Genomic DNA, 25,041 nt, shown 5'->3' with positions numbered 1-25,041 from the left:
GATGAATCTGATGAAGATATCTCTGAGATGAATGTTGAAAATGAACAAGAGATGACTGGTGCTGAAAACATTGTAATTGAGACAGATTTGTTTACAATAGAAGCATATTTTGTTGATAATGTTGTGGAAACGGTTACTTCTGATGTTCAAAAAGAAAAAGAGAAGGTGTTAGATGATGTTGAAGGTGACGACGTTGATAAAGACACTACTAGTTCTTCTAGTTCGTCTGAATATGAAGTGATTGATGCAAAAGAACGTTAAAGACGAATGAGAGAAGAGGTAGAACAGGAGAAGTTGATTAGAAAGAGGAAGAGGGAAGAGAAAGAAGATGCACCTTATGTACCTTCTCCGGAGCATGTTTCAGCGTCACTATCTACTCCGAGAGGCAAAAAGAAAGCTGCTGATCGAAAGAGAACTACACCAAAGATTAAAGTGTCGAAGCGCCCTCAGAAGATCATGCAAACGCATCCTACACCTCCACGTCAACCAACACCTCCACGTCAACCAACACCTCCACAATCTCCAATACATCAATCTCCTCCCAGACAACCAACACCACAACAATCACCAAGACAACCTACTCCTCCATCACACTCAACACCACCCAAACAACCTACTCCGCAACGACAACCATCTCCTATTTCTCAATCAACACCACCACCACAACAACCATATTATACTTCGCAAGATCTCTTTGGCACACCTCCACTCACCCAAGTACAACCTGGTTCTTCGAGTAAAGGTCTTCCGATACCGCAAGATAATCTACTAGACGTTGATTTTGACTTTGCAAACAATTCGCAAGTGTTGAAATTGGAAAAGAGAATTGAGGATGTGATAGCAGAGAATAAAAAGTTGGCGGCTGAAAGCAAAAAGATTGCTGATAGAGAAAAGACTCTTGCTGGTAGGGTGCAGAAGTTGGAAGGTGAAAACAAAGTGTTGACACAGAAAGTTGAAGCTGATTAGACGGAAATCGACATTCTGAAAGTTCGAGTGTCTGAATTAGAAGAAGAGAAGAATCGTCGAGAGAGTGAAAATGAATACTATAAGCTGAAAAATAAAGAACTTACGGTTGCTAAAGCGCTACATGAACATAAGTTTTACATGCTGAATAGAGTTGTGGAAAGCATGTTAGAGACGTCAGTGGAACAGAAATATGAAGAGTTAAAGGTAGAAGATCTGCGTGCTGAACGTCAAGCAGAAATGGAAAGGCAGATGAAAGATAAGGGTAAAGGGGCTGCAGGAAGCTCAGTTGTGCCTGAAATGTCTATTGTACCTTCGATGGTAATAGATAATCCTGAGCCTATATCTGTTGTTCCTGGCTTATTCGAAGAAGAAACTCCAACGCCTAAATTAATTGGTGGCGAAGATGAAGAGGATGATGAAGATGATGATGAGGATGAGTTTGTATATTCTGCGAGCAGTCACAGTTCTAAAGGTGATGATGATGATGACGCTGCAGGAGGTTCAGGTGTTAGAGTGACTGAAGCCTCAAATGAAAAAGTCGTTGAAGATTTGTTGAACGACAATCAATGAAGACGCAGATTGTTGAGCATCATGAGCCGTTGTTTGTGCGTCTAGAAGAATATAAAGAAATGCTTAAAAATGTAAACCCTGAAATTCCCTTCGACTTCGAAGAGGACTTAGAATCGTTTGATATCAATAAACAGCAAGATTATAAGTACGATTATGTTGAAGATGCTGATATCTACGATAGAGTTGAGGTTGAAGAATGTTCAGATAATGAAGAGGTTCCTGAAGATACTTCGAAACTTCCAACGTTAATGGAGTTCTTTGCTGCTGAGAATAGAGATGAATTACGTCAAAAGGTGACTAAAGCGGTGAATGATAATGCGTTTGAATGTTTGAGGAAAGAAGCTGAGCAGGAAGGCCAATCTAATGTTGATAAAGAAGGTCAATCAAAGGTTGAAGAAATTGATCGTTCTAAATGGTTTAAAGATTCTCATGAAAGAAAATTCAAGAGGCCGCTAAAGTTCTTCCAACGAGATCGAAATGTTTCGCTTGGCGATATTAATAGTTGGGGTTTTCTTCCGCAAGTTAACGCTTATGCTATTCGAAGAGAATATGGCGTCCAGTATTTTGCACGTTTATATGACATAATGTCATTACCGTGGTGGGACGTTGATGAATTAGCAAAGGTGAGAGTATTGGATTAAAAGGTGAGAAAGAATGATACCGCGATGTGGGGCTACATCAAATATGAACAATTAAAGTCATTTCGAAAGTGGAAGCCTCATCGTCCAAGGCGTGTTCAGAGAGTTGATCCGGAAACTGGGGCTGTAGAAATTATTCTGAATGTGAAGCCTCCGCGTATAATGAAGACAATTCTGATGCCAGAAATGGAGCTGGAATTTTATAAAGGCTTTATTCATTGGGTTTACAGTTGCAGAACGACCGAGGCAATAATCACGTACAGAGCTGGTGGAGAGTTGAGAGATATTCATGTTTACGACCCGATGTGGTTAGTTAATTGCTCAGCGAAAGACATCGAATGTCTATTCATTCACAAGATTCGCTACTCGCCAGCAGATAAAGAGCAAGCTCTTCAGTTCCAACGTGTAGTTTCTCTGTGTGTTCAGAAAGGTATCAACTCTGAAAACAAGTGGAAATCTTCGTGGTGGTCTTTAGACGAGAAGATGAAAAAGAAAGCGAAGCGTGAGCGTGAACGTGAGAATCAAAAGATGGAAGAAAATAGAGGAAAGTTTATGAAGCAACAAGAAAAGGAAGAAAAAGCGAGGAAGATAAAGAATGAGAAGATCAGAGTTGCGCTGGGAAGAAAGCCAAAACCTAAGGAAGAGAAATTCAAAGCTATCCGAAGACCAACTTTCAAGACAAAGACTGCGGCTTCATCCAAGGGGAAGTTTGTTGGTGCACAATGTCTGAAGTCTGTGTCTTTGTAATGCTAGTTTAATGTATAGGGTCCAGATAGGTCATTTTGTATAAGTTCAGGGGGTTAAATTGTAATTTTATGATGTTTAGTTTGTAGGTCCGCTTTTGTGTCAAGTGTCCACAAAAGCGAACCAGCCATGTTGTCAGGTTCGCTCTTGTGGACATGACACATGAGCGGACCACGCAGTCTATAAATACCCCTGTGCTGATTTCATTTGTAACGTTGTCTGAGATCCCACGTCGAACTGCTGTCCGTACGGCAAGCGTTATCAAGTGAAGAAAAAGTATTTTAAGTGTGAAGTCTCTGTTTCTACTCCATTCTTTTACGGTTTTTCTTTGTATCATACTGAAAATGTGTTTCCGCCACATTCTCAGTAAGCACTAGCTCTGATTGACTCACTCGAGAGGTCAAAACTGATCCTACAAGATCCTTATCTTTTCAAAATGTGTGCCGACCAACTCATCCGACAGTGCGTACATGGTAATGAAGCAAGAAGAATTCTCTGCCATTGTCATGAAGGTCCATACGGAGGACATCATGGTGCTGCTAGTACCGCACGAAAGGTATTTGATTCAGGATTTTATTGGCCTTCCATTTACAAAGACGCCCAAAGTCTTGTCAAGACATGTGACGCTTGCCAAAGATCAGGTAATATTTCTTCCAAAAACGAAATGCCACAAAATGGCATTCTTGTTTGTGAAATTTTTGATGTGTGGGGACTCGACTTCATGGGACCCTTCCCACCATCAAAAGGAAACAAATATATACTTGTGGCGGTTGACTACTTGTCTAAATGGGCCGAGGATGAGGCACTTCCAACAAATGATGGAAGAGTTGTGGTAAGATTTCTGAAAAAGTTATTCCCTTGTTTTGGAACACCTAAAGCATTAATAAGTGATAGAGGTACCCATTTTTGTAATCATCAACTTGAAAAAATCTTAACAAGATATGGGGTCTATCACCGGGTCTTAACAACATATCACCCTCAAACAAACGGACAAGCCGAAGTGACTAATAGAGGTTTAAAACGAATACTTGAAAAACCCGTAGGGTTAAATAAAAAGGAATGGGCTGATAAATTAGATGACGCCTTATGGGCCTTTCGAACTGCTTATAAAACATCAATAGGTACAACCCCATATAAGCTTGTCTATGGAAAAAGCTGTCACTTGCCGGTAGAAATAGCTCACAAGGCCTACTGGGCAATTAAAAATGTAAAATTAGTGTAGGATCGTTTTCAGACCCGAACGAGTCAATCAGAAGAGTTAAACTCAGTTTGCGCGGCGGAAACAAACAAACTAAGCTCAATTCAGCTAGAATGTCACTTTAAACTGTTGTTTCTATTGATTGAATGACTTGTACAGTTCTGACAACACTTCGGCAGCACTTCGTTGCAAACCGGAAGAACTAGATAATGATTTCGCTCGAGACATGCCTATTTATAGGGCTGTTGATTCCGCTTGAACATGCATGTTTAGTTCAAGCGGAATTACACACTATCAATCCAAGCGAAATCTGACTAAACTCACTTCAAGCGGAATCAGGAAGTATGGTGATTTCGCTTGAAAATGTCCTAAGACATTTCAAGCGGAATCTCTATGAATCATACTTTCTCGATTCTCGTGCCCTGATCCAGTACATTCTATACAAGACTCGATACAAGACGAAGACGACAGACGGATGCATCAACAAACTCCCCCTCGGATGTTGACGGAGTCTTCAGTAACGAGTCTTCACATCTTCAGTCTTTATCAGCCTCTGGGCTTCTCTTCATCAGCAAGCGAACATACACTCCCCCTCGAGTGTTGAATCGTTAAATTCATCGGCAGAAACAATCTTAGGATCAGAACCGGGCTCTTTGCAACTCAGACTCCCCCTCTCAGTCAGCTAGGATCGCAGTCTGGCTTTTACAGATTCAACAACCATTTCAAGATCGTGATCTGGCCCTCCTCCAGCGCAGGTTCAAAATCGTTGCCTGACTCAATTCTGCACATAAACTCTACCACAAACGTAAGTTTTATGATATAAATCTTTAATTCACTCAGACACCACTTGAAAACATCATAAAATGGTCTAAGATTTAGTCTCTGATGAACCACTTGCAAGAGTATCCTTTTTCAACAACATCTGATGACCACTTGTAAGATTTAATCTCTTAAACACACTCTCCCAAACCAACTGTCGTCATGTTTAGCACTTGAGATTTTGAAAATAAGCTCTTCAACACTAGTTGTCGAAAATCTTTTTGGATTTTTCAAAATTTATGCTAAAACACACTAAAATCTTTTTGGATTTTTCTGAAAGTACTGACATCATATGTAGGAATAAAAGTATGCAGAAATGAAATATTTACAGACAATATTTCTGTGAGTTTGTGTAAGAGGATCATATCAGTTTATGAGACAAATCACCAACACCGTTAAGCTTTATTTCATTTTAAGTTCTAAACAATTCACCTAGATTGTCAGTATACTGGTCCACTTAAATTTTCACACAAAGTTCAACTGATCCGACATACGATATTAATGTCTTAGACACTTCAACTTAATCACGTGTCCCATTACTTGAATATACTCTCGTATTCGGATCCTAATATTCAGTCTTACAGGTGAGTATACCTAGATGATATCTGTCAGGGGTTAGATGCGAAACCGTGAGAGCTCAGGTCAGAACTTCCGTTCAGCAGAGAGATGACGGTTCGACTTTAGGTGTGTCCCCTTTAGAGGATCTTTTGTTTCAACAGCAATGACTGTCAATTTTATTGTTTCATCAATTTGCTGAGGGCTGCACTTTTTCAAGCATTTGCGGAAAGTATTATACGGGGACTTGGTCAGAATTTCCATTCAGCAGAAGTCCCGGAATAATACCCCAGATATCACTAAGCATAAAGACCTAGTATCTCAGAAAGAGGGACCTTTCAAACAAGATTTCAGGGGTTACCTATATATCCAAGTAGTTGTTCCCCATGATATAAGCAAGTTTGAATTAAGGTTTATATCTCGTCACAATCTACTAAATGTATAAAAACCTACTGATACATCCGTAGTGAGATTGTTTATCACATTTTAACTATCCATTTTTTTAGCATGTTGTGATAGTCCACTTATGTACTATCATTTCCTCTTTTTCACAACAAAAATAATTTTTCATTTTATCATGTTTTTGGATTTTCAAAATTTTCTAATGTTTTTGGATTTTCTGAAACTTTTACTCCCCCTAAAATGCAAATACATTTTTAAAGAAAGTTTGAAAAACAAACTGAGCTCTTAACCCACTTTTTAGAAACAAAATTTGAAAACAAACTATACAAGTAAATTGACAATTGATATCAAATCACCTCAATTTGCCATTCACTCGGCATAAACAATCAGAAATCCCCCTATCAACAAACCTTTCCCATTATGATTTCAAAACACTTAAGTTGATTTTACCAATTGTAGGGACGGGGATGTGGTTCATCATATTGTCGTCAACCACTTGTATGAGGATTACATCAAGTTCAACTTAATGACCTTGATTAATCACCTTTTAAGAACCAACACCTGTACCATTTGTGCAACAAACATAATCAAATATAACGAAAGATGCCGATTCCTGTTCCACGCTAACCAACCTGGGAACTCCGGCAAGTCAGGTTTTTCTATTCAAAGAATATATCCACCCAAGCCTGACCAGCCTTGGGTGTTACCGAGTCATCATCACTCGGTTTCTTACCTTTCCTCTTCTTCTCATAGAACTCTTTAACCCCTTTGACCTTTTTGTCAATCATTTTTCCAAAAATATGTTTTAAAGTGGGATTAAATGCTTTTTCAACATCAAAAACCTTTTTATCATCATAAAATTGGTTTGAAATTTCCACTTTACCAATTTTCTTCTTAAAATTTTCAGCCCGAAGTGGTGGAAAATTCTCATCATCCACAGTCGAAACTGATCCTTCACTTTTTGAAACAACTTGTGGCTCATCTGACTTTGTGGAATCAGATTCATCGCCAAAAGATAGCACCTCTGATTTTGACTTATCAGAATCATCGCTAGAGCTATTCCCAGACTTCTTAACAACCCATTTCTGGTTGTCAGATTTAGCTCTCTTCTTGTAAAACCTGTTTGAACATTCACCAATTTCAAACTTTGAATTTTTGAATATTTTTGTTCTGTCAATTGGTGGTTCAAACTCAACCACTTTCTCTTTGAGTTTAGAAACTCCCTGTCTGGTTTGAATTGCTTGCAAACAGTTCACCACAAGATGTCCAATTCTACCACATTTGAAACAAGTTCGAGTTTTCTTTCTCTGACCAACATTCTTCATTTCTTCTTGCTTCTTTGCAAGGAAATCTCTATTTGATTGTCTCCAAAATGCTTTCTTTTCTTTTTCTGATGATGATGTACCTGAAACAAATGTCATTTTTGACTTAATAACACGAACATATTTTTCATTTTTCTGTTTTTCTGTTGGAGTAAATCCCAACCCTTTCTTTTTGAAATTACGATTCTGATTTGGTTTCTTTTGAAAACCAGAACCATAACCTTTTTTCTTGTTTTCTCTTTGCTTAACTCTTGAGGTGTATTTTTTAGGTTTATCAGTAAGATTTAAATCTTTTATTTCAGAAATATTGATTTCTATTAGTTTGAAAACCTTGTTTATCATTTCCGTTTTGACACCTCTTATTGGAAATTCCTCATCAGAATATAATTTGTCTGAATCATTTAAAGTATAAGCTACTTTAAATGTTTCATCACTCAAATTAGATTTTGATAACAGGAATTCTTTGTCATAAACCCTTTTGCCCTGTTTTTCATTTTGACCCAGAATGCTGGACTCGGACTTTGACTCAGACATAGACCCCGACTTTGACTCCTCAGTTTCATCGTTATCTAACACATGATCCACCACTTTCTTCATCAATTGAGATTGTTGATCAGTGTCAGACGATGTAAACGTGGACATCAATACTGTCTTGCAAATTGACTGAGGACTCCGACTCCCACTGTAAGTTTGTAGCCTTTTTGACTCTTTCATCATTTGGATTTCTGGGCAAATATCCATTATCCAGCGGGGGTGGACACTTGTTGTAACTGACACCTTGTTTCTTACCAGAATTCTTCTTGTCAGTGTTTTTCTTTGTATCATTCTTCTTCTCATTTTTCTTTTCAGGAGTCTTTTCATCAGTAGTCTTTTGCTCTTCAGTTACTTCATCATCTTCGAATGCCTTCATGCCTTCAACAGTTGGATAAATCCTGTCAATGACATAAGAAGTACATGAGTAACTTTTTAACAAACGATTTACTCTTTCAGTCTCAATTCTTTGTAACTCAAGCTTTTGTTCCAAAGCAGCACACTTTTCAATATAATTGTTCACAACTTTCTGCTTTGTTATGAATGCTCCTTGAAGAGTTTCATAGTAGATGCCTGTTCTTCACTTGTGTCATTATACATGTTCATTGCTTTGTTCAACACATCGTAAGATTCCTTCAACCTGTTCATGTTGTTGATCAACTCACTGTTTTTCTTTTTCATGATCTCACATGTTTCACAGTTCACAGGAATCTCTTTTGCAATAACCTCTTCATTAATTTTGAACTTTGGAACTTCTTTCACTTTTCTTTTTACCACCGGAGCTTCATCATCACTGCTCACTGGTGTCTTGATCTTCTTCTTTTTCTTCTTGGCTTTCTCATCTTCACTGTCGCTTTCAGCCATCATCTTCAGATGTTCTGCCATTCTTCTTGCATAGTACTCAGTATCATCATCACTATCTTCTTCAACTCGAGCAACAAAAGCTGTGTGAACAGGAGCTTGATCAGGAATATAATCATCCCAAGTAAAATTCTCCCAGCTAAATCCTTGAGGTAGCTTTTCGTCATCTTGATCCATCACACATGCTTTAGTATCAGATGAAATATATTTATCCCAATTGAACCCTGTTGGTGTCTTCTTCTCTTCTTGATTAACCACACATGCTCTCTTTCCAGAATCTTCAATCACATTCCTTCCATGTGTAGTTTGTGCCTGATGTTGATGTTGTTGAGTTGGTTGTTGGGCAACTTGATGGTAAATGGCCTTCCTGTAGTAATCATTGTTGTTGAAAGGATTCTAAGCTCCACTTGCTTCGCGATTGGTGCACTCCCTCTTGAAGTGTCCTTTCTCCCTGCATCGAAAACAAGTGACTTTAGATTTGTCAGAACCTAAAGTAGAAACACCAGCCTCACGGAGATTATCTCTTCCAGTGATCTGCTTGAATTTCTCAACTCTCCTCAACACGCTAGCCAAGCACCACTTTATGTCCATCAGCTCCATCTCTTCAGTATCGATCTGGTCATAATCCTCCTTAGTAAGCATTGGATTTCCGATTCGACCTTCAACAAAACTACCATAAGATTCAAGAACAGTTCCCAATAAAGGCATATGGCTTTTTGCTATTTCCACAGTATAATCTTGATCATTTTCAAGATTTAACAACATGTTGCATTGAAGCTTTTTGCCATTTCTAGATGTTGAAACATTTGGATCAAATGATGGAAATGATGAGGAACTTGTGTTGCTATTTGATCCTTTGGATGAACTTCCAGATGAGTTCTTTGCATTGAATGCAGTTTCAACTTTTGGTGACATGTTGGTTGTTTTATCATTCAACCCGATGTCTTGTTCACCATCAAACACTTTCATTCTGGAAATCATTATTTGTTCCATTTCATGAGCCTCAATCTTTTCAATAAATTTGCTAAGTGTCAAATTGTTGAACCCTTTTTTGTTTCTTAGCATCATCAAGTATGTACCCCAAGTTTCATGTGGCAACGCATCAGCTAACTTCTCAATTAACTCCTCATTTTCTTTGGTGATACTAGCTCTTTTCATGTTCACCAATAGATTGAAGTATCTTTCAATTATCTGCTTTGTGCTTTCGTTTTTCAAACCACGAAATAAATCAAACTCTTTTTTTAGTAGTGATTTCTTATTCTTGATCATTTCTTGGCTTCCAACAAACTTAGATCACAATGCTTTCCAAATCGAATAAGCACTCCCAGTGTGTTGCTATAAAACCATGATATCCTCTTTGACTGCCTGTTGCAGTAAGCTAATCATCATCTTTTCATTTTTGTATTTCTTTTTCTCATCGGGACTAAGATCTTTGATAGGAATTACATCTTCGTCATCATTGATTGGTCTAATGTACTTAGTCTCAGTGCATTCCCAAGCATCTAGATAATTAGCTTGCACCCAGTTCTCAAAATGTTCTTCCCAAGTCTTATACTCCTCAATGTTCATGAGTTTGGGCGGTTTTTGCATAGTTCCCGTTTCGTTTTCCAACATTGTTTGCTAAGCAACTGTGATCGGTGTAGCAAAGGCATTATAAAAATCCTCGTTGTCCATGTTTCGGTTTTCAAGAAATTTTCAAACAGTCCTTCAAACGAAATAACCACAATTCAACAATAACTGTTCAAGCGAAATCACTAAACACTGATTCAAGCGAAATCGGTTAAACTTTTTCGAGCGAAACCTTAGTTTGAAGCGAAATCAAACTGAATGTTTCAAGCGGAATCCCAAGTAACCTGGAGCGGAATCATAACACACTTTGAAGCGGAATCAGTAGAGATTCTCAAGAGCGATCTCGTTTTCGAGCGAAATCAGATAAAAAATCAAGCGGAATACCGTTTCTGAGCGGAATCAAAAACTAATCTCAAGCGGAATCACTTGTGACGTCATCATTCTTTCGAGTGATTTCAAGCGGAGCCTCAAAAATGACCAGCTTTAGTTCGTATTTTAGTCTGAAACTTATAAGGTTTTGTCAATACAAGACTCCGAGCAGTGTGTGCAAATCTGAGTCGATTCTGACCGTGAAAGGATGTTCAATTCGAAAAAGAAGGTGTAGAAATCAGAAATCGCAGCTGAATTGATATGAACTCTTCTACCTGAGCTTTGATACCACTTGTAGGATCGTTTTCAAACCCGAACGACTCGATCAGAAGAGTTAAACTCAGTTTGAGCGGCGGAAACAAACAAACTAAGCTCAATTCAGCTAGAATGTCACTTTAAACTGTTGTTTCTATTGATTGAATGACTTGTACAGTTCTAACAACACTTCGGCAGCACTTCGTTGCAAACTGGAAGAACTAGATAATGATTTCGCTCGAGACATGCCTATTTATATGGCTGCTGATTCCGCTTGAACATGCATGTTCAGTTCAAGCAGAATTACACACTATCAATCCAAGCGAAATCTGACTAAACTCACTTCAAGCGGAATCAGGAAGTATGGTGATTTTGCTTGAAAATGTCCTAAGAAATTTCAAGCGGAATCTCTATAAATCATACTTTCTCGATTCTCGTGCCTTGATCTAGTACATTCTATACAAGACTCGATACAAGACGAAGACGACAGACGGATGCACCAACACTTAGATTTAGAATTCGCGGGTAAAAATCGATCTTGTCAATTAAATAAATTAGACGAATTATGGAATTATGCATACTCTAACTCTGAAATTTATAAGGAAAGGATGAAAAATTTGCATGACAAACGTATTTTCCCACACGGTGCAGTAGAAATTAAATCTCGGAATGGAATTCCATTCAAAGTCAATGGCCAACGGCTGAAACTCTACCAAGGATTCATTGAGGATGAGGAAGAAGAAATCTCGCTTCAAACGGTCGAAGAGTAAAAGCATCAACATTATACCTAGTAAGTTACGAACAAGCGGATAAACATCGAAATCAGTAAGTCTTCTAACCAAGTTTTGGGAAAACAGGGCACTCACACGAGCACTTAAAAAAACGCTCGGCACGAGGCCGTGTCCACTGGACATGTGGCTGTGTCCGCGCGACTGTCGGGATAAAACCCCTTTTTCATAACAGTTAGCTCATTCCACACGCCCCGTTTCCTCGAAAACTCTCTGGCTCAGGCGATTTTTCGTAGAATTCCGACGTTCCCTCTCCTTCTAACAACATCAAGGTATGATTCTATCATCATTAATAGTTAGAATAGATACTTTCATGTAGTTAAAACATCAAAAATTTGGGGAAAAATCTAGGGTCCTTGAACTTCATCCGGATCAAACCCCAAATTTTTGCATAAATATGTTAGCATTAGTTTAGATTAGTGTTATGGGAAGTAAATCCACTTGTATTGTTCATAGATTCGCCTGATTTCTCACAAAAACCCCTAACCCTTGTTTTGGGACCGAAAAAGATAAAATCGAAGGGGTAAACGGTTTGTTTTGGGAAAAACGGCACTTGGGATTTCATTTTTGGGGGAAACCGCACCTACTTGACCAAGAATTTTCAAGTTTTTGGGACCGGGTAGAAAAATGAAGCTTTTGAGTAACAGACGCCTGGACATGGGGTCGTGCCCGCTGAGCACGGGGCCGTGTCCAGCCCACTGTTTTCAGTTTTCTCCAAAAATTTCACCGTTTCATGCTAAGTTTTGGTGTATTCTTTCAGATGTCGAAGAAATTCACAAGGTTCAACGCAAGTGAGCTCGATGCCAAGGCAAGATATGATACACTTCGAACAAGACAAGAAGAATACCCAAGACAAATGTGTTCGGATCTTTTGGGATTAGTGAACCAATGGGACCGTTTCAACAACGTAGTCACCGGACCGCTGTGAGTCGCCCTTACTACTCGCCTTCGTTCGGTTCCCGAATACACTTTGGAATTTTATAGCACATTTGTGTTCAACTCAAGGTGTGAGCCATTTGACAATAATGGTGTGGAGTTCCGATGTGGGGGAACCATGTACTCAATTTCAATGGCACAGTTTGGGTCAATGGTAGGGTTTTATGAGGAGGAAGACATGGGCAATGAAGAAAACACTGGCGGGTTACGTGAACTTGCTGAAGACGAACGCCAAGCTGCATGGGCACAAATCGGAGCTGGGCACTACAACCCAAGCAGCACTAAGAGTACTAGGCTAAGGGACCCTCTTTACCGTTACATCCATCGAGTGCTCACCTACTCTCTTAGTCAAAGACATGATAGCAGTGGCGTTGTCGGGTTGAGTGATCTGATAGTACTTCATTGCATCCATAACCGCAGACACCTCGATGTTCCATACCTCTTGCTCCAAAACATGCATTGGAACCGGCTTGCTACTCCACCAACCCCTATCTTCTTCGGGGGTTGGATATACCGTCTCTTCAAGAGCTTCGTGAACATGCCTCGGTCTTTTGAAAGGAGTCCATGGTCGGGGAGAGTAGATATACACATCTGCCGCTCCATGAACTTAATCTATAAAGCCAAAGATGGGTCAATCAGCTTCCAAAGAGTCCAAGGGCATGCTTGGAACCCACAAGAAGCACTTGTCCTTCACGCTCCACAGTTCCAACCAACCCCATGGTGATCCGGGCCAGTCCTCCTCACAAGGAGGCGGTTTTCCTAACTTTCAAAGTTTACATGATTTGTTGCAGGAGAACCTCATGTGCACCAGGAACACCTATAACTTGGCCAGCAACACGTACAACCGGGTCGGAGCCATTGAGAGAAACATCTCCGATATTCAAGATGACATCGGGAACATATGGGGGTACATGGCGGGGCACGGAGGAGGAGGTGATGATGAGGACATGGACTAGGCAGGTGGAGTAGGAGCAGGAGCAGCAGGTTGGTGATCCCACAGTTTAACCCCTCTTTTTTCTATCGAACAATTTCCGGCCTGCGTGCCGAGTGTTGAACAATTTACTTTCCCTTTAACTCTTTTTATTTTCTGCTTTTGTTTTTATTTTTAACTTTGTGGTTTGGATGTTGAACTTGGTAATCTAGGGTGTTTGCTATGGTTTGGTGTAGTGTTTATTGATAAAACAGGTACATATGAGGCTTAGAGTACTAAATATTAGTGCTACTAAAGCCGGGACAGGAAAACCGAAGCTAGAACCCTGTTTTTCACCTTTGCAGATTGTCTACACGGGGTCGTGTCTGGCCGACACGCCCCCGTGCCCACCTCCTAGACCTGCTGTTTGTTTAAATTCTGCAGATTTTTGCCAGACACGGGGTCGTGCCCAGCCAACACACCCCCGTGTCCACCTTCTGTAAGTTTTCATTACTGGCACTCTAAACACGTGGCCGTATTCACCCGACACGGGGCCGTGTCGAGACGACCAGTAACACAAATCTTTGTTTTTCACACCTTTTTACACATTCAATTAACCTAAAAACTTATTTTTGGGACACATTGAGGACAATTTGTAATTTAAGTGTGGGGGGGGGGGATGCTAAAACTTTGAATCTTGCAAGTCCTTATTAACAAGCCTTACACAAAACTCTATTGGAACCGCTAATCACCCCAAATGTTTTCAAAAAATTTTCATTTTTTTTACTTGTCTAGGTTTAAGTTGGGAATTTCAAAATTCTAAAAAGGTTATATTTTTATAAATTTACAACCGATAGCGTCGTGATAAAAGAACCAACATAAGAAAATTATGAAACGACATGACAAACTTAGTTCAAATTTGATTGTATATACTTGATCACATAAAAACCCATTCCCACAAAAGTGAGTTTTGAGCCTTTAGTGAGCATACAAATACATATCTTTAAACTAAATGCTCATTTTTCGTTTCTTGTGTGAATAGCTGCTTAGTTCTTACAACTCTAGAACTTTCCACGACGATACATTCCCGGTCCTTACCAACTTAAACCCGAGTAAGTAAATGATGGAGGCATTAGGACTAACCCTTTTTATTTCTACACCATTACTTTTTCTTTTTTGTTTACCACCTACCCAAAATCCCCCTAGTTAACCCCTTTGAGCCTAAACCTTTTCATTTCTTAACCCAATTCAAAAACCCTTTACCCACGTAAACCTTTTTTTATTTTAAACCCTTTATTTTAGTAACAAAGCTCGGTTTTCCTATGACTTAAAAAAAATAAAAATAAATTTTGAGGATGAAGCCAAAGAAATAAACAAACAAGTGTATAAAAAAACAACTTTGTTTGAAAGAAATGCTTCATCAAAATAAAAAGTTTTGAAAAGTAACGAGTCTTATGAAAACCGACGCCTTTTACGCTTTTCGCACTAACCACTAACCCAACCACCCACCTTTAGCCCAAGCCTAACCCTTCACCCAAAAAGTCGTCTTGATATTTACAAAGGTGCATAGTTAAAAAGGAGGAGGTATGATTGCTTAGCAAGCTTATGGTAGGAGTAAGTTCCATGCCGCTCTCGAGTGATTCACTAAAAATACACCTTCGGCCGAGTGTTGAGTGATCCCCCGTGAGGTATGTGAACTTGTATATAAATGGAATTTTAAAAAGGTATATTATGCCCTAATAAGTAATTTATCTTATGAAACGTTTTTAATAAATCATGACGAATAGGATTGTAAATAAAGAAAAATAAAACTTAATAAAGAATCTTGGGAATCCCGAGACTCTATGACAAGCCCAAAAACCTTCTCTTCTACCCATTCCATTTGGGAGTGTAAAGCCACATTATAAAGAGTTCTGCTTGAGGACAAGCAAAGATTCAAGTGTGGGGGTATTTGATGTGCACAAAATGCAACATATAAATTACATCAATTGTGGCATAAAACTAACCCTTTTTTTAGTACTAATGTTGGAAAAAGTGTGTTTTTGTCTTCCTTTTGTATTTTCAGGATTAAATGAGCTCAAATGAACAAAAGAAGCAAAAAGGCAGCTAAATCTAACATAAATACAAGAAAAGGAACAAACGTGGCATGCCCGACCCCCCGACAGCATCCTCCCAAGAAAAACAAGAGAACAGAAGGCTGAACACACCCCGTGCTCAGTGAGCACGGGGGCGTGCCCAAGTGTCAGCAGAAAAGACAAAGTTGTAGAAGCTTCTATCGCCCACCACGGGGCCATGCTCAGCGGACATGGGGCCGTGGTCAACTATAAGATTCGCAGAATCCAGGCAAATCTTGATAGTACATATACGCTTCTGCACACGGGGTCGTGCTCAGCGGACACGGGGGCGTGGTCAACTAATGCAGACAAACTGCAATTAATGAAGAAAGAGAGAAGGATGGACACGGGGCCGTGCCCGAGCTTCTGTTCAGCCTATAAATAGGAGTGCTTGGATCACTTGCAACTCATCCCTTGGCACACCACCTCTCTCACACTTCACCCACCACCCACCACCATCACAACACCATCATCCACCACCATCATCCATTGTCCATCATAGAGTGTGTGAGTCGTCTAGGGATCCAAGATTGATCGTAAGAGTTCTTGACAATCAAAGGCCATGTTTGCCTAAGTCTCTTACATCACTTGGTGAAGACAAGTGTTTAGTGTAATACTTTTTATTTTTAATCTTTTCGCACTTTTTATTTGGTTATGTATTAATGACTTTAATAACTAGTTTCTTATGTTGAAGGTGATTCTTCCTTATCGTTTGTCCGTGGTGTCTTGACATTATTTTACTGTCTATATAAAATAAAAGATTTTCACCATTCATATCTCCACGGTCTATATGAAGATATGTTGGCTACCTGGTCAGGGGTTAAGGGAACAGTTTGGTAAGAGTCTTGCCATAGTTCAGTGTATAGATCATGCAAAGGACCTAGGTCAAATTTAGTAGGACCTCCTTCAATACCCACCGGTATTGGATGGCAGGGTCCAAACTCTTTGATCCCCTCATAAGTTAAACTACTATTAAAACTTTAACCCGGCTACTTAGGACTGTATCCCTGCTGACTCAGACTACTTAGCCGAGGGTAACGTCACCTTCAAAAGAGGGGCCTATCACATTATGCATTAATAACTTAGTTAATTATCTTTCAATAATCCGACCCTTTTGGATTGTATCCTTGCTGACTCAAACTACTGGGTTGAGGGTAATGTCACCTTCAAAAGAGGGGCCTACTACAATAACTAAGATAATCTCTTAAAATGTGCAAAAGTGCGGAAATAATCAAAGGTTACACTACACACGAGTCGGATCCAAGTGATTCATCTTGTCTATCTGTTTTTATTTTTATTTTATTTTTCAACATTTTAGTTAGTTTTATTTTTCTAGTTTAAAAACCTTTTTTCTAACTTTTTGATTTGATTAGACGTTGAGGATAAACCGGTACTAAAAGGTCTTGTGTCCTTGGACGACCTTGGTATCTTACCAACACTATACTACGTCCACGATGTGTGCACTTGCCCATATGTGTGCTTAGTGTTAGTGAATATCGTGTTTTATAAATTTAAAACTTGGCTAAAAAGTGTAAAAAAGGGCTTAAAATATACACCTAAAATATATTACACTACACACGCATCATGGGACCAGCCTCATCCCTAGACACCAAAGGTTGTGAGTTTGCAAAAGGAGGGATGGGGGGGTCCAGAAGATAGTGTTGGCTCCAGCTCGTCATAGTCTAAACGAATCCTCACTCCCTTGTCCCTTTCCCTACTCACATATTGGTTGAGGAGAGACCTCAACTCAAGGAAATTGTCGGCGACCCCCTCAGGGGTAAGCTAAACATGTGATGGGGTGCTAGAGAAAACGATATTAGGGGAAGGGACCCCTGATCTGGATGGAGTTGGAGTGCTGAAAGTGAGAAACTCAGGAGTGCTTCCTGGTGTCGAGAAAGAAGTTGGTATAGCCACATGAGCTTGGCTAGTACCTGGGGTAGAAGTGTTTGGAACCTGATTCACTTCTCCCGGGGATCCACTTTCTGATATGGTAAGTTCAAGAGAATGGAGCTACACTGCGAGGTCTTTTGAAGAAAAATAGCGGCGTAGCCCCACGGTGGGTGCCAACTTGTTGATGCAACAAATAAGAGACCAAGGATAGTAGCTGGGCTGGTTAGGCAAAAGGGTTGAAGGGTTCAACTTTGCCTAACGCAGGTCATGGGATCCCCCCACGTTTGCAAGACATGGAGAGAGGTTCACTAGTTAAATTTGGTTGTTTTTCTCAAGATCCTCCACTGAAGTTTTCAGTTTCGGATGTGTGAACAAAAGGAATGTGTGTGTTGAATGTGAAAGAAAGTGACTTGCATGAAGCAAGTACTAGAGGAGAATGACCAGAGATTTCTGGAATCAGGACTGGTCCTAGAATCTTTTTCACACTTAATGAAGTGTCTAATTTATAGGGAAAGCCATCGCTCAAAGAGGAAGTTGTTTGACTAGCGAACATGCTTGCAGTGGGGGTTTTGCCCTTTTTGGGGTTGAAGCCTTTTGATATGAGGATAAGAGGCTGTGCTCTGTGGACTCGTGCTACTTTTGCGGCTGGGGAGCTTGGTGAAACAATCAGAGATGTGACTCTACTGTTCACGTACTGCTTTATCTCAACTCCCGGGTTTTCAACCTTCGAACCTTTTAACCTTTTAAGCCTTAATGTGTCTAAGTCATTTTATTTAGTCTTGGGCTACCCCCGTCATCACTTCCTATTAATTAAGATATCTTTCACTTTTGGTTTAGACATACTTTTCAATAAAGGGACCATGTTGGATTTATTGATCACCAACCATATATCTTGGTCATGCCATTTTGAAAACTGAAGTAAAAAAAAAAATTGATATCAAATCAAGGGTTACAAAAATGGCTTAGAACACTCGTAGTAGTAGTAATGTGAAGTGGTGTGATATTGCTACTTCACGCCTCAAAATGTCGGCTACACCGCCACCATGGTCGTGATTCGTTAAAAAAAATCCATGGGCGTGTTTGTTAAAACGTCGGACAACTTTTGATTTGTCCAATAGAGCAGTTGGGGAAACGGTCAAATTAAAAAAAAAACTACAATATCTATATATATAAATGAGTAAACTGTCAAAATGGTCCCTGATGTTTGGTCACCTTTGCCACTTTAGTCCAAAACTCAAACCTTTTGAATCTGGGTCCATGTGGTTTCAATTTTGTTGCCATTTTCATCCAAAAGCAGTTAACATCCATTTTTTTGGTCTTTTTTCTCCCTTTTAATGAAGGGCAAAACGGTTAGATTTTTTAATTTGTTATAGTAAAACGTTAAAAGACCATTTTGCCCTTCATTAAAAGGGAAGAAAAAGACAAAAAAGTTGGATGTTAACTGAAAAATCTGACTAGATTTTGATTTTGGTTGAAAATGGCAACAAAATTGAAACCATAGGGATCCAGATTCAAAAGATTTGAGTTTTGGACTAAAATGACAAAAAACCAAACCTCATGGACCATTTTGCCAGTTTACTCTATATAAACTCATACTCACACCTCTCTTACAAACAAACAATCACATGCTCACACCAAATACATAAAAATGGATTCCATTACTTCTACCTCATCCATTGCAAATTATTTTTACAAAGAGTTTTTAGCCGATGATGATGACATGATCGACAAGGAGGTCGAGCAAGAGGTGGTTACGAGCGAGTGTCAGCTCGCGACAAGGTATATGAAACATGTTAGTCCGCCTGCACGCCGGACTAGCACATTGCGCGTCAACGTTGGATTTGTTCCAACATGCGTGGTCGGTTCCGTATATTCCAAACGAGGGTGAAGACGAAGGCGAAGATGAAGATGAGTATGGCGAAAGCGAAGATTAAAATTAAGATGAATAGTATTATTTGTGTGTTTTTTATTATTAATGTATTTCTTAATTTAATGTAATACTATTTGATGTATTTTTCTAAAAAAGAAATTAAAAATAAATACTTGGGTAATCATTGCAAGGGGCATTATACCACTACACTACTTTTTAAATTCAAGTCCCATGATTCCCCTTGCTAACTGGGATGCCATATATTGCATAATGCCCAAGAAAGAGGCTTGATATTCAAACTCCACTACACTTAGTCTTAGGCAAAGAACACTGATAGTAAAGGGGATGGTATGCATTGGATTGACATACTTCCTCCTTGTAAATAAGAAAATGAAGGGCTATGGTCCTAAATCCTACGCCGACCATACGAGTCAGCTCAGGTCACTCGCGAGACCATACCCAAGATAAACCAAATTGATAACTTTCCCGACCTTACGCCAACTAAACAGATATGTTCCAAGTCACGCGCAGGATCAGGATCAAAACAAGATCAATTTTGACACTTAGCTCCTTAGATAAAAGACCTGGCTTCCTTGCCCTTGCGCCAACTACATATGATATGCCTAAGTCGGGCGGAGGCAAGAAGCGTAGGTAAACATCGGATATGTACCAAAGGTACAAGTGGCCGAGCAGTGGGCCAATAAGCGTCCAACAGGCTGTATCTGATCGTGTTGCACGATGGACAATCGTACAGGAGATGAAAAGATACACAAGGACGTATACGTGTATTAGGATCAGAGGCTCTCATGATTGTGTTTGTTTGTATAAATTGAACAGTCAGAATATATGAAATGATATAAAGTGCAGCGGAAATGAATACAAACTTTGTAAACACAATTCAGAGAAGAGAATAGTATGATAAACAATTGCTTTACATTAAGTCAAATGATTGCAAACATGCTTACAATACTAAGCTCCCCCTCAGCCTGATACACCAAGGCTGGTTGTACAAGATGAAAGGATTGGACTGGAGAAGAAGAATCTACTCAGTCAATCAAATGTAACAGTACAGGGTACTGCTCCATTTATAGGCAATCCAATCCACTGACGCATCTCAGCTGACTTCACCATGAAAGTGACATCTAACAACCTAACAAACTCTATCTACTGATCTATACAACTACTGCTTTGCTAACTACTGATATTATATTGTATTACATGAGATAAACATAAATTGCTGCTGCATCCTTCCACTGCTGTAAACCCAGCAGTACTTGTCATGATCAGCAGTGCTTGAACCAAGGCAGTAGATTGAGCAGCAAAGCTTTTCGTCTTCATCAGTCCTTGTGTAGAATCAGCAGTTGTAGGTCAGCAGATGTTTATAGAAGCAGTACTTTGGAGCATATCAGATGTTTGAGCCACATTCCAGGGGAAAGCAAGGTGTAAACTGCTGCTTATTGTTAGTCCACTGATGTGATCCGGTTTTGGCTTTACATTATCTGTTCCTCTGGTAGGGTTCAATCCCAACAATCTCCCCCTGGAACAGATAATGCCAAAACCCTTCATTATTCAGGACCTTTATTTCTCATCAAGAGTTCCTTAGCTTGTTTCCTGAATTCAGCTTCAAATTCCTTGGCACTCTGGTCATCTTCATCCCAACACAGTGTAAGTTCAAGGAGATCCTGCAAATCTTCAACACTTAGGCCAAGTGCTTCTTTCCTTGATATGTACTTCACTTCACCATTGGTTCTGATAAGAGTCAATACGTGGGTCTTTTGATCAGATATCCACTTTAGTATTTTTAAACCAAATGGGTTTCTTGGGACAGATTTATTCTTTGATGACTTAGGAGATAATGGCCTTGTAAACACTTGCAGACTTTCAGACATTCTTTTGAAGCCTTCTTCAATGACTTTTTTTGCTATAGCTATGTCTTCTGTAGTTTCTTTCTCAATCTGCTCTTGCCTTTCAATTTCTGTCATGTCTGTTGCAGTGTTTGGTGATGCAGGTTTGTTTAATACCTTCTTAACAAGGTTTTGAAGCTTTGTTGAGCTGTCTTCTTTTAGACCCATTTTCATGATGGTGTCCTTGAAGTACTCTGCTTCCTTTTCTTTGACCTCTTTTTCAGTCAGCTGTTTACCTTCTTCTTGGTTCATCACAAGAGTAGGATTGTCTGCTGATTTGAACAATGTTATGAGGTTTTCAATCTGCTGTTCAAGCTTCATCATTTGTTCACGTTTCTTTGAAGCACTTGAAACAATTATCTTTCTTTTCTTTAGCCTTTCATAGGCTTCATCAGTCTGCTGCCTGGACCATTTTGATATGGCTTCAGCAGTATCCATTTTTGCTTCCACCAGCTCCTTTTTCTTTCCTTTATACTCTGCAATGAGGTCAGCAATGAGCTTTTTGTATTTACTCCAGTTTGGAGCATTCTTCTTCTTTGTAGGATCATTCTTGATTTTCTCAATCCTTTCTGCCTCATGCTTTAGAGCAACTAATGGCCATTCTTTGAACTGTTGTTCTTCAGCAGGATAGAATTTCTCTTTCATGATGTAGGCTAGATATTGTTTTCTTAACCTTTTCTTTTGATCAGCCTTTTCTTTGTTTAGCTCTTGTGCAAATTCTTCTATCTGCTTTACTTTTGTGAAGTAGAACTCCAGTCTTTTAGCAATGCCTTCGTTACTTAGACCTTCACTTTCACTCTCAACTTTAGCTCTTAGTTTAGCTTGCCTTGCCTTGATCTTGAGGTAATCATCCATTTCCTCTGGTGGCATGTAGCCTATGAGTGAGGAGAATCTTCTTTTTGAAGGATCTTCTTCTGTATAGAATTGCCTCATCTCATTTTTGATAGCTTCAACTTTGAATGTGAGCTTTTATAGCTTTTATATCCGCCTGAGTATCCTTGAATCTTGATTCCACCATATTGGTCAGCTTTTGAACATGTATGGCATGCTGCTGATCTGCCATCTGCTTTTGTCTTTCCAGCAGTGGTTGGAATAACTTCCATAACTCATTTGTAGCAGGTGCTTGTTGAGCAGGTGCTTGAGCAGGAGGAGCAGTGGATTGGGCTTTCTGAGCTTTTAATAGCTGCTGCACCATATCTTTTATTTCAGCAACTGAGATTTCAAGGTTTTCAACCTTGCCCGTCAATTCCTGATATCTTGAATCATCACCTGAGTTAACAGGATCATCTGAATCCCCACCAGCAGTGGTTTTACCAATGAATGACTTAGGAACAGAGTCCCAAAAGTCAGCCATTGATGCCCCTTGTTCTTGGTACTGGGGACTTCTTTCTTTAGCACTTAATAACCTTTTGATGTTGCCAGTGGTTAAAACAAACTCACTGGTGGTTCTCAGTGGTGCTATAGAAGAAATTTCCTTCAAGGGAGTCTTACTAATGAAACCACTGTCCAAGTGTAAACCTGTAGATTCAACACTTGTAGTGGCTGCTCCACTTGAACTACTGACAGGAATTACTTGTAATTCCTACAGTGTAACCTCCTCAATTGTTGCTGGGATAACAGAGATATTAACATCAGACTCAGTCACCTGCTGAAGTATACTCTTAGTGATAGGTGGTTGCTGGGATAACAGAGATATTAACATCAGACTCAGTCAACTGCTGAAGTCACCTGCTCATCAGCTGCATGCAACAAGGTTATGGTGGATGGTGGTATTATTTGAGGTGAGGGTAAAGGGGTTGAAAGAGACATGTCCTTGGGATCAGGACTGTGGAAGATGGATCCGAGTGGGTCCAGAGCTTCATATTGTGGGGTCCCTGTGCTTACAACTTGATCCTTTTGTGAGGATGCAAGAGGAGTTTGAGGCTGGGGTTGAGATCTTTCTTCCAACTACTGTGAGGAAGTAGCAGCAGTGGTTATTGGTGACTTTTGTGCTGTCACTGGTATTATCTCTGGGATCTCATCTTCCAGAGATGCCTTTGTTTTGGTTTTGGTGGGCTTTCTGGATATTTTTCTTTTTGTCTTTTTAGTGGTGGCAGGTGTGGGTTTCAAAACAGTGGGTATGCTACTTTGATCACCTGGAGCAGTGGGCTCAGCAGCAGATACCTGAGGAGCAGTTTCATCTGCTAAATTCTGCTCAGGCACCTCTGCTTTTGTTTTTATTGGTGCCAACATTCTAGAGAATGTTTCAGGTGTTAAGCAGTTTATTTTAAAAGAGGCACCTTGTTTGGGCAAATCTACTTCTTTCTCTACAAACTTTTGTTCAAAATAGTAGCTTAAAAATCTTGGAAAGAGCAGAAATGCTTTATTATCAACGTTTTTTTTACCAAATCATCAAATATTTCCTGGGAGTAATTAAAGTTTTTATTATTTAAAATTGCATACCCCAGGCATTGAATTTTTGTTGGTATTTCATTAAAAGACGTTGTTTTATTAGAAACACACATTAACAGTGTGTGAAATAAAAATCTGGGTGCAGAAGGAAAATAACCTTTTTGTAAGGTATCCCTTTTTGGTTGCTCTGCATAGACTCTGTTTATGAAATCCTTTTTCAACTCGTCTTTAGAAAATGAGGTTTTTCCTTTCAAATCATCGAGTTTAAAGATTTCAGAAATGGATTGTGGTGTTATTTGAACCTTCTTACCCTGTATCGAGGAGTTGATGGTTGTGATGATGTCTCCTTGTTTTTCAAGGGTGGCATTTTTCCAGAACTCTCTCTGGGTTTGAAGATAAATTTTAGCGTCTGCTATTATCAAAGTTTTGTACTTTGATGCAGATAAGATGTCAATGATGGAGTCGAAGGTGTTGTCAGTTGTGGGTTTTGTGAATATACCCACATAGTTGTGAGGAGATTTGTAGCGAATCTCCGTAGTTTCAGCGGCCATTTGAGTGGCGTCTGATGGGGTGGAAGAAGAAGATGGTTTTGATTTTGACTTCGATTTTGGTTTCGTCATTTTTGATGAAGAAGATCGAAGAAGGTTTTTGGAGTTATGAGAGGGAAACTGCTTTGTGAAGAGAATGTTTGGAATTCAATTCGATAGTGTGAGCCCCTGTTTGGGTTTAATCAGGGTTTTATTCAGGGAAAAAGTGAATGCTGATGTGGCAGCGGTTATAATGATCTGACGGCTAAAAACTGACCACGTGCCAACCCCTGATGAAATGGTAAATAATGGAGGACAGTTGTTTTGACAACCACTGATGGATCAATCATCAGTAGTTACAACGGTAATGAAATGAAGAAGTGGGTGTATCAGTGGATGGAACAATGATTTTAAACATCAGTGTTTTTGCAAGAACAGAGGTTGACTATCAGCAGTGGACAGACTTTAGAGGGCAGATGTTGAAGCACAACAGCATTTAAGGTACAACAGTGGTTAAAGACAATAATGAGGATCATTTGTATAACAACTGTTTGTGCAACAGTGTTTTGACTTTTGACAAATAATTTTAGCATCTGCCTGTTCAGATGTAGGAATTGATTTTGTCTTGTGAAAGCACAATATCTTATCTAACATCTGTTGAGCACCAGAAATGCTATTCTTAACAAAATACATTTTAGATGTATATTATCATGATTAAATTGCCAGCAGTCATCTACAGAAACTTTTGTTCAAGGTTTTGCCAAAAGTCCATTATTCCAGACAGTGGTTTAGCATCCCAAAAGATGAAGACATTTCTACTAAAGCTACTCATTTTGTGTCTAATTACTTGAACTAGAACATGAGTATCTCAGTAGTTCAAAATCAATTTGCAATCAATTTTTGATCAGTGAC

At 39.4% G+C, this 25,041-nt stretch overlaps 1 protein-coding gene across 1 annotated transcript; it reads left to right on the top strand.

Annotated features, from left to right (window-relative positions):
• The first annotated feature begins 267 nt into the window (after positions 1–267).
• On the top strand, positions 268–966 carry LOC110866601 (cell surface glycoprotein 1-like). Its single transcript, XM_022115744.1, has 2 exons — positions 268–458; positions 546–966. Exons 1-2 carry the CDS (start codon positions 268–270, stop codon positions 964–966), a joined length of 612 nt encoding a protein of 203 aa, XP_021971436.1.
• The last annotated feature ends 24,075 nt before the right edge of the window (positions 967–25,041 follow it).

Source organism: Helianthus annuus, chromosome 7, assembly GCF_002127325.2.
Source record: "Helianthus annuus cultivar XRQ/B chromosome 7, HanXRQr2.0-SUNRISE, whole genome shotgun sequence".
In the NCBI taxonomy this organism is placed as follows: Eukaryota; Viridiplantae; Streptophyta; class Magnoliopsida; order Asterales; family Asteraceae; genus Helianthus; species Helianthus annuus.
Note: the sequence above shows the minus strand (reverse complement) of the source record. Positions and strands in the feature narration are given on the sequence as shown.

What these genes read in the sequence shown, in the direction of transcription:
- LOC110866601 (XM_022115744.1), top strand. Translation starts at nt 268, where the DNA reads ATGAGAGAAGAGGTAGAACAGGAGAAGTTGATTAGAAAGAGGAAGAGG. An exon ending in AAGCGCCCTCAGAAGATCAT is followed by an intron (nt 459 to 545) that starts GCAAACGCATCC and finishes ATCTCCTCCCAG; the next exon opens with ACAACCAACACCACAACAAT.